Source organism: Tachysurus fulvidraco, chromosome 10 (assembly GCF_022655615.1).
Source record: "Tachysurus fulvidraco isolate hzauxx_2018 chromosome 10, HZAU_PFXX_2.0, whole genome shotgun sequence".
In the NCBI taxonomy this organism is placed as follows: Eukaryota; Metazoa; Chordata; class Actinopteri; order Siluriformes; family Bagridae; genus Tachysurus; species Tachysurus fulvidraco.
In genome coordinates, this window is record NC_062527.1 from 6,986,596 (window position 1) to 6,997,087 (window position 10,492).

Consider the following 10,492-nt stretch of genomic DNA (forward strand, 5'->3'; position numbering starts at 1 on the left):
TCCTTCTTGACTCTTTTACCCTTGTCGTGTTTTTAGACCATCTCCCCATCAGGCTCGATTAGGATGTATGAATTATTGCATCGTATCACAGGAGAGGGTCTGGCAGTCGAGTACTGCTTCAGCAGGCAGCCCTTCAGCCCTGATCCGAACATGGTGGCTGTGCAGATCCAGTTCACCAACAACACCAGTTCAGAGACCAAGAACCTACACATTGAAGAGCCCAAACTGCAGTCTGGTATGAGGATCAAGGAGTTCACTGAAATCGGTCAGTCAAAGAAGACTTTAAACCATGGAACACAATTTCACTTTGCTGTTATTCAACTATAAGCCTTGACACAAAGGCATTAAAGTCTGAATCAAAGGCTGAATGAACAAGATTAGAGAGTCATGTATTCTTATTTAACTCATGATGTGCTGTCCGTTTTCTTTCTCAGAGGTTTTACCTGCAGGCGAATCCATAACTGTTGTAATGGGCATTGACTTCTGCGACTCCACACAAGCAGCAAACTTCCAGCTTTGGTTAGAGACAATTATTTATTCCAACTGAATCTGTTAATATTGATACTCTGTACTTTTCTTCATTGATGATTCTATTAATCACAGATATACAACAAAAGTCCTCGGCTATTAACTTCAATGTTCCTCAGTTCTTCTGCCTGATCACTTCTTCCACATTCAAGTCTGAGAATGTGCACAGCTTACCATCACTCGGATTCTATTTAATCCTCTTACCTGTTTCTTTTTGTTGTTTTTATCAGCACTCACACTCGGAAGTTCTTTGTGTCCATCCAGCCACCAGTCGGAGAACTGATGATGCCTGCTTTCCTGACAGAGAATGAGTTTAAGAAAGAGCAAGGTGAGATGATCAGATGTTGCACTGACTCTGATATTCTCTTGAGCTAAAACACTCTGGATTATTATAAACATTTCTGATGATTAATCTGATGTTTTTATAAATGCTCTCCTTTCCTCCTCCTAATTATGACCCAGTCTAGCCTGGGCTTCTGTTATTTAAGCAGATGTACAATATTTAACATAGGGCATATTAGCACTCATTTGATAAAAGTGTGTCTTTACTAATGAATAACCAACACTGGATCTTTGCACCAGTTATTAAGCTGAATGTCCTAATAAATACTGAATGTTCCTCTGTCATATTTTTTCATTTCTCCTTCTGTGAGGGTTGCTATACTTTAGAGATGCTATTAAGTGGTAAGTTCCCCTAAAGGCCTGGCTTCTTCACACTGATAGTTTGTCTCCTGCTTCAACCCAGTGTAGTATTAGCATGACTAAAAGCATAAGCATAACTAATTAGTTGTATAATATAAGCATGACTATTTATTTATATTTTAACATGGTGGGGACATTTAACTGCATCTCACCAGTAGATCACAAAGGCAATTATCCAACAAAATGCTTCATATAGCGTCCATTAAGCAGCAAAAAGTTGTATTTAGAGTATATAAACATTCTCAAAAACAGACTTAGACACATAACTTTATCAGTTTGTTTTTGCCAGAGTGATTTTAAAGAAAAAGTCAGATATCATGTATGATCAACTGAAAATAAATTCAGTCTAGTGACAGACAGATACAGAATCAGTCATAATCTGATTTGGTCTGTTGTCTAATTTGTAGTGACTGGACCCCATGCCTTGAACCACTACTTCATTCATAATTCAATTTACACTGTAGACTCTCGGAATATGAAATTTTGTGCATCCCAATGTTTAAGATGCTTTAAAGCAATTATACTCACCTCAACACCTAAGTATGCAGTGATGCAGGGTTGGATGATTCTTTTTTTTACAATGGATTCAAACTAAAGGTCGTAACCAAGGTTTTAGCAACATGGCTAATAAGAGCAAAAACAATAGCACTCCATATCTTTAGTATGGCTTTAGATCAATCAACATCAACATTTAGACATATTTACTTAAAACACTGACTGTACAGTTCACTGTTTAGGAGAAGAAAATATACATAGTTAGCTGGTTAGCTTGTTGCTAACAAAAGACGAACATAGGGTCATATTTTTTCCTCCTTTGTAGCTCAAATGCATGGAGGTTGAAAATGACATAATTCCAAGTGTCAATTTCCAACTTCTGAGGCAAGCCAAATGCGGTGGTCAACCCTGTCATATCTCATGTTTTGATTTTGAGTATTTATTGAATTGGTTAACCTACCTTCTGCAGGTCAGCTGATGGGAATGAATGAAATTTCTGAGAAGCTGAACCTGGGGGAGAAGTGTCAGAGAGATCATGTCATTATAGAGAGAGTCACTGCTACAGCTAACCTTAGCAGAGTACCTTGTGGCTCGGAGAAAGACTGCAGGTAAGGCATAGGGGGAAACCCACAATTTTACCTGTCAAGGCAGAAGAATATACAGATTGTACAGTTGATTGTGCAGAATATTCAGGCTTTTAATTTTTTTTCATACTTTTTTATCTTATAGATTTAATTTCAAGAGTTATTTTGATGAGTATGGCCATTGGTCTACACACAATACCACATAATGACAAGAGAAAACACATTTATTATATATGATCTGAAATCTCTCATTTAAATAGGTATTTAGATTTTTTTTACTGTGTTGAAGCACTTTGGGCAAAAGTTACAGCTTTGAGTCTCCTAACACAATAAGGTAAGATGATAAGCTCTGCACGTCCGGAAATGGGCAGTTTCTAACATTTATCCTGCCGGATTCTGTCAGGCTCAACCTGGCTGGATGGTGAACATTTGTGACAGGCATGTTCAGGTGTTTCCACAGATATTCTATTGAGTACATGAATGTGCTTTGACTGGGCCACTCAAGGACTTTCAAAGACCTCCAGTTTCATTTGTATGCTTTTGCTTTGTTGTCAAGTTGAAAGATCTGAGGTCATCTGCATACTGGAGTAGGTTTTATTCAAGCTCCTCTTAGTATTTATCTGTATTCATCCTTCCTTCAGATTTGAACAGTCTTCCAAAGCTTCCACTAAGAAGCGGCATGATGGCTGACACCGCTATGCTTTACCATAGGGATGGCATTAGCATTCAATGAGTAATACATGGCTTTCCCTAGACATAGCCCAAAAATTCAATTCTTGTCTCATCAGACCAGATAATCTTTTTGTTTATGCCACCAGGGTCATATAAGTGGCTGCCGTATGTTGTTTATTTCAGAAGTGGCTGCTGTCTAACCACCCACCAAGTCCTGATTGATGGGGTCTTTATGAGATGGTTGTCCTTTCAATATCTGTACCTGAATAGAGGAATTCTGAAGCTCTGTTAATGGTTATTGTGTTCTTGGTCAGCTGCCTGACTGAGGCCTTACCGAGTTACCAGTTACTGAGTTTGGCCAGATGGCCAGCTATAGGCAGAATCCTGGTGGTTCCCGAATTTTCATGATGATGGAGCTCACTGTGTTCCTTGGAACATTCAATGCCATAGACCTTCTTTGCTTGTTTTTTGGTCTGACATGGATATCATACACATTATATTTGCATTTCCAGCATTTTCTATTATATTGTAATATATTTTGCATGTTATTCCAGATCAGAACTGTGTAATGGTTAGTGTTGCTCTGTCCTTCATTGAGTCTATTGTCCCATTTTATTCATTATTGTACTGTTTTGAACTGTTTACACACATGTACTTTTAACAGTCCTGTGTAGTTCTGTATTGTTTCATGTAGCATCATGAACAAAAATTGCTTCTAATCAATCAAAATTTCGAAAAAGCTAGACTCCAGTGAAGTGCTAGAGACATCTCAAGATAATCAAAGCAAACAGGATGCACAGTATGAAGTACCTTAGCCAGGAGTCTGAATCTATATGAGAGATTTCAGTTAGATTTTATGGATTATTGCATGTATGTTAATATACAATGAAAACATCTATATCTTTAGTAAAATAAAAACATGGTTATGTGAGTGTATTTTGCTGCTCACCTCTCTCTACCTTTTTTTACTTGTCTTCTTGGTTCTTTTCCACCGTCTGTATTTTCTGGCCTGTTTTGCTCTTTGCTTTGCTTCACTTCAGTCCTCCTCTTCCTCCTCCTCCATCACCTGTTTCCAGGTTTGCTGGGAAGACTGTGAGCAGCGGCAGTCTCGTGCTCGTCACCGTGGCTAAGAAGGAGGCCAGAGAAGCTCAGCTCACTGTGAACTGTGAGAAGATGGTGATTGGTACGATGCTCGTGAAGGACATTCTTCATGCCTTGACGCAGTGACAACCGAGTGCATAGTTCGACCGAGTACAAGCAAAAACTTGTAGCTATGTGTAGCTTTGACTCTTTGTGCTGATTGTTTGACTACACAATATTGCACCTAGTATACACAGCTTGTTGCATATTGCTGTCCCTGAAAAGCTGAAATCGTAGTTTTATCCACATTAAGACCTGTGAATGCTCTGTGTACAATGTACTCTTATTGGCCTTTATTTATTTTCTCCTTTAGGTTTGCAGAAACGGTGCATGACATGACATAGCATCTGACCCGGTTTTTAACATTCCCAATAACTGTTTGTCTATTTAAAGTGCGTTTACTTTTAATTTCTTTAAATAAATGGGCAGCACAGAAAATCTAACTTTACTGTATTACTGTGCAAATGCCAGCTGCAGGATATGACTAGGATATCCTGCTGTAGAAAACACATGGCCTGTAATCGGCACTGTTTACACACCGACGGTCTGAAATGGAGCTCTGATGATTGATTAACAAGCTAATTCTGGAACATTTACTAAGGCTCCTTCTCCAGATCATTTTTAACAAATATTGACAATCGGATTTTAGCAAAGCAAATATGTGCATTTTAGAAAAACAGATCTTCAAAAACCTTTTCAAATTGTCCAGTCTTTTGTTTCATAAATATTTAACACACACACACTCTCATTCCTATCTACAACCAGTCCACATACAGAGAACCCTGAGCTGTTGCCTCATATTTACACTAAATAAGGTATTTAATTAATAAGGTCTCACTTAAAACAAAATCACATTATTGTTTTTTTATAATTAGTTATTAGTGAGCATTGGTTCCAACATCCAACAAAATAAATCCACTAAATCCTGCTAATATCAGTAACATATAGATTCAGACTAAAATAACAGCAAACTGAAATCCATGTGAAGTCCATAGAATATAGAAAATCCTTCAAGATCCTGTGTGGTATTTGCTATTATGAAAATCACGTAGCTCTGTGATATAATTATTATTTTTTAACAACAGCGTTGCTTGTATTGTGTTGACAAGCTTACTAAGACTCTCTTAAGACTATGATCATTCAGTGCTTTGGTGCTTTTAATGACTAAAGTTAAGTGGATATGTTTGAAACATGTTTGTAGATGTAGCCTATAGTCTAGGTTATTTGGTTGTTCATAGCCATTTTATTCACCTGAAACAAGTTTAATCAAAGACGCTGTGTGTTACAATAAATCAAACCAAACTGTTCAGGCGTTGAATGAATAAAAATACTATTATTATTTTTAAGTGATAACCTTACAAATAGGGTTAATGAAATGTGTTGTTATCCATCCACCTCCAGCAGGGTCAGAGGGCCTCTGTAGTATCACTGCTCTACTGTGGATCCGACCTCTGAGAATCAACATGATTGATGATTGGAATGTGACTATACATTTATTTGTATATACTCTTGGGAAAATAATGACTCCAATTCATATTCCATATTTGTGTTGTTGTTTTTTTGTTTGTTTGTTTGTTTATTCAAGAAGCATCTTGAAGTAATCTTCCATCATGACTTTAATTAATGTTTTTTTTTTTTTTGCACAAATATTTGACAACCCCATATTTGGCCTTCATGTCATTGCTGTGTGAATGTGAAATGGTCTGCTTATTTTATTTATTTGTTTGTTTATTAATGTCAATAAAAATGAAACATGCAGTCAAATGTTTTGTCTTTCTGGACTATTTTAATATGCATTCAGCAATCCATCTATTCTGCCTGAATTTTTTTTATCTTGAACAAACTAAAAGGGTACTTTAGTAACTAGAGTTTTACATATATATATATATATATATATATATATATATATATATATATATATATATATATATATATATATATATATATATATATATATATATATGAATCGATTTCAGACATTTGGGCTTGCTGGGACTTTGACCTGGAATTGAATGATTGTTAAATCTATTTATCTGTAGTTACAATGACAATTTAATATAAATTCTACAAACAGTTAAACTCTCATTCTTGAAAGATTGTGCTGAGAATCTCAGATGGACAGACAGATACACAAAGTCTCCATCAGTTGACGGGTCTTAAAAACTAGTTAATTCCTTCAACACATTGCTTGTTATTAAATATTTAAACAATATCAAAACAAATATATAAATATCTACAATATTGTGCATTTACAAACATAAACATAATTACATAATTAACTTCATGTCCTCAAGTAATTATTGTTAATTATTAGGTGGCAAAACAGTAAAGCATTTATGCAATACTACTTACTTACATATAATAGGAGCGATAATAATAATGTACTATATAGATGGAAAGTATTTAAAAGAAATTCATGCAGGCCTTCAATAGTAAAAACATAGAAACCAGCTATTTTATTTGAATAGTGAATTTTAATATTTATCTTCATAGATAAGTAGGACCACATGACTGCTTGTGAAAACGGGGAAATTAACCTACTGTACATTTCCCAATCATTATTGTTTACCACCAAATCATTAACATTTGCTCATAACTTTTGCTCATATAGCTTTATATAGTGTACTATTATGACACAAAGCCTATAAAACAAATATTTCTTGGCTGGTTCATATATATCTTACATGTCTTATATGTTATGTGTTAAATGTTGATAGTATACACTATATGACCAACAGTATGTGGTCGTGATCACCACTCTCATGTGCTTGTTGAACATCCCATTCCATATTTACTTCCTCTTCGTTGTTATAATGAGCTCCTTCTGGCAAGGTTTTCTATTAGATGTTGAAGGGTAACTGCCCCACAGTTTGTGTTCTTTCAGCTGCAAGAGCTTTAGTGAGATCAGACACTCTGACCATAGCACACCATGGAGCTTGCTTTGTGCACTGTGTGTCATTCTGGAACAACTTTGGGCCCCTTAGTTCCAGTGAAGGGAATGTAGTGAAACAGCATACAACGACCTGCTATACAATTGTGTGCTCCATCTTAAGCCACATATGAGTGTAATGATGAGCAGGTGTCCGAATACTTTTATTGTATATTTACATTACTAGGACTGTATTCGATTTTTACAAATGTAAATACAAATATCGAAATTATTATATCACTGGTTATTAAACGGTCGAGCACAATAATAATAATAATAATAATAATAATAATAATAATAATAATAATAATAATAATAATAATAATTTCCATATTACAGAGATTTTTATTTTGAAAAGCCTTAAGCGTGGCCAGTTCTGGAAATCTCGCGAGATTTGGCGTCTTCACATACGTGGCTTTTCTGTCTGCTTTTCCGGTTTGGGTGAATCGCTAATAGCAGTCAACATGGTGAGTTCTGTGTGTAATTAGAAATGATTTAAAGCAGTTTTTCTGTGCTTTCTTTTTTTTAATAGAAAGTGTTGGCTTTGTTGTGTCTTAATTTGGGACCTAACTGGTGCATTGTTGTTAGTTGTTTTCGCAAATAATGAATTGCTAACGAATTAGCTGTTCTATTGAGTAATATAGAGACGAGTTAATGGCTGACCTGGTAGAAGAGCTTGAGCTATATACGTACACACGCATATATACACATAGAACACACAAACCGATCAACACTAACATTAGCACCTCTAGCTGAAGGTGTGCTGTTGTATCTGGCACCATGGCGTTAGCAGCAGATCCTTTTTGAGTTGTGACGTTCTACATTAATCAGACTTGTTCTTCCAGCACATCACACAGACTTGATCAGATCAAGATGTGTGGTGTTTGGAGGCCAAGTCAACACCTTAAATCCTTTATCGTGTTCCTGAGCAATGTCTGCTGTGTGGCATGGAGCATCTTCCTGCTGAAATATCACACAGACATTAGAGAATATCACTGCTATGAAGGGATGCATTAAATCTGCAGCAATGTTTAGGTGGGAGCTTTGTGTAAAGTTAAATCCACATGAATATCAAGACCCAAGATTTCACTGTAGAACATTGTTTGGAGCATCACACTGCCTTCACCGGCTTGCCTTCTTTTCAGATTTCATCCTGGTGCCATCACTTTGTCCAAACATTGGAATAGATAATGTGATTCATGAGATTAGGTCACAATCATTGCTTCAGCAGTTGTCGTTCATCGGACCACTTTTTGTAGGTGACTACTGTAAACGGAAACATCCCACAAGAGCTGCTGTTTCAGAGGTGGTCTGGTATTAAGTGGTCTGGTCTAGCTTTTATTCGCTTCACCTGTCAATGGTTTTAATCTTATGGCTGATTGGTTTGTGTAAATATGCTGTGTTTTAACATTAAACACTGTTTTGTACTTCAGGACTTGCTGGTTAGTTTGTGCATATGCACAGTATCATAAATTTAGTCTAGAAATATCATAGTAGGAGCCATCTAGCCAAATCAGACAGGCTTGTGGTGATAATTAAATATGAAAATGATCATGAAATATCTTTGCATAAACTTTTGTATGTGTGCGCTTCTGTTTGTGCGGTTTCTCTGTTCAGGAGCTGGAGGCCATGACCAGATACACGAGTCCGGTGAACCCGGCTGTATTTCCTCACCTCACTGTGGTGCTGCTTGCAATTGGAATGTTCTTCACAGCCTGGTTCTTTGTGTATCCTTCACATAATCAATAGCCTGGTGAAATGTTTGCTTTCCTTGATTATTGCATAATGCAGAACAAAAATGGCTGTTTGCATTCTTAACCCAGTCTGTTCCAGCTACGAGGTAACGTCCACAAAATACACACGAGATGTATACAAGGAGCTGCTCATCTCACTGGTCGCGTCACTCTTCATGGGCTTTGGCGTTCTCTTCCTGCTGCTTTGGGTTGGAATCTATGTGTGATGGTAAGCAATTCAAAGTAGTATTTGTAGCTGTTAAGATTAGTTTTTATTGAGATAAATTTAAGATTGCAGATTTTTGTAGTGACCCCAGCGTGATCTGTTTACTTTCCAAAAAATGGTTTAAATGCTAAAATACTGGCACCATCGTTGATGGTGGTGTACTAAAAAAGCTTTATTAATCATTAATGTCTTATAGCATACTTTATTTCTGTGTTGTAGGTTGCAGGTTGACAAGAACATTCCAACTGCTCTCCTTAACTTTAGTGCTTATAGATGTCTGTATACACACACACACACACACACACACACACACACACACACACACACACGAGCTGGGATTGGACTTTGCACTGGCAACATGCTGAACAGTTTGTGGTTTGAATTCTCCAATAAAGATTTTGTACAAATTTTATTTGTCTCTTTTTTTTTCTTTTGAAAAGTATTTAAGTCTTGCAGAATATGGTAAGGAACAATGTGTTTTTTTCATTTATTTATTTTATTTAACCGTTAATTATCCAGAAAGTCTCTTCATCTTAGCAGTCCTGGCAAAAATGGCTGCACAATTGTTACACATCCTTAAGAGTTAATGTGTGCTGTTCAGGTCAGAATTTGCTAATCAGCTAAAATAGAGCAGACATTTCCCAAATAACTTGCTTTGATTCAAATTTAGTCCAGAGACAGACATCTGACTCTCGCCTGAAAGATACAAATGTATAAATAACTATAACTCTATTTCTTTCTTAAGCTAATGAATCACAAAATGTCACTTAATTCAAATAAAGACGTCAAACAATCAGACTGTAGTTGTAGTTGCAGTTCAGAAACCTTCTGCTCTCCGGACCTCCCTGATCCTGAGTCCTATCACTTGGAACTCACTCACTGCTGCTCTGTTGTTTCTGGATTGCAGATTAGGAGTAAATTTCTACATTTGTATTTACAAATAGTCTTTACCCAGCTTTACTAAGGGTGCTAATACTTCTAGAGATGAGTACTGAGTGTGCTGGGCAGGCTGTTTGTGGTGTCTAAATCTCCAATCCTGTTGTAATCCCATGGATAAGAATAGAGCAATCTGTCAGGGTCTCAGTACCAGGCTCTCAGGGCAATAACCTGTTCATTGGTCAGAATCGAGCTCATGGGTTACTCAACCCCATATGTATTTGTTTGTTGTTTAATTCCTGATTTGTAATTTAGCATTGTGGCATTTTATTGTCAGTTACATGTGTTACTTTTTGATTAAAAAACAAATAAATTATTACTATTATTTTTTTGCATTGACTTATCAGTCTAGTGAGAAATGTGTTAGAGTATAGTAAATTATACTATATTATAGTAAATCTAGCCATGTGATACAGCTGGATTTGAAGCCCAGTCTCCTGGTTCATGCTTGACACTATTACAGCAGTAATCCAAGCTTCATTGTTCAAACACTAGAAGACTAAATATGACTTTTAGTGCATCCGAACAAAACATCCCCTTCCATTAG

The 10,492-nt window shown here is 36.4% G+C and overlaps 2 protein-coding genes across 9 annotated transcripts in view; both read left to right on the plus strand.

The window, feature by feature from the left end:
* Nucleotides 1–4,853, plus strand: part of LOC113659970 (AP-3 complex subunit beta-2) — a 40,932-nt gene extending 36,079 nt beyond the window's left edge. For 5 of the 8 annotated variants that reach the window (XM_047820113.1, XM_027173088.2, XM_027173086.2 and 2 more), the window contains 5 exons: nucleotides 37–265; nucleotides 435–519; nucleotides 759–856; nucleotides 2,195–2,333; nucleotides 4,022–4,853. In XM_047820113.1, coding sequence (XP_047676069.1) covers nucleotides 37–265; nucleotides 435–519; nucleotides 759–856; nucleotides 2,195–2,333; nucleotides 4,022–4,208 — 738 coding nt within the window. In that variant the 3' untranslated portion in view covers nucleotides 4,209–4,853. The remainder of the gene's footprint in view (nucleotides 1–36; nucleotides 266–434; nucleotides 520–758; nucleotides 857–2,194; nucleotides 2,334–4,021) is intronic. The other 3 variants (XM_027173089.2, XM_027173091.2, XM_047820110.1) reach the window with 1 other exon arrangement.
* A 2,545-nt stretch (nucleotides 4,854–7,398) lies between these two features.
* tmem258 (transmembrane protein 258) lies at nucleotides 7,399–9,419 on the plus strand. Its single transcript, XM_027173251.2, has 4 exons — nucleotides 7,399–7,517; nucleotides 8,668–8,777; nucleotides 8,884–9,012; nucleotides 9,229–9,419. The coding sequence occupies exons 1-3, from the start codon at nucleotides 7,515–7,517 to the stop codon at nucleotides 9,008–9,010; spliced, it is 240 nt and encodes a 79-aa protein (XP_027029052.1). The 5' UTR covers nucleotides 7,399–7,514; the 3' UTR covers nucleotides 9,011–9,012; nucleotides 9,229–9,419.
* The last annotated feature ends 1,073 nt before the right edge of the window (nucleotides 9,420–10,492 follow it).

Bases quoted from the DNA above. Each gene is read 5' to 3' on its own strand.
- tmem258 (XM_027173251.2), top strand. The intron at 8,778-8,883 runs GTATCCTTCACA...AGTCTGTTCCAG, and splicing joins TTCACAGCCTGGTTCTTTGT to CTACGAGGTAACGTCCACAA.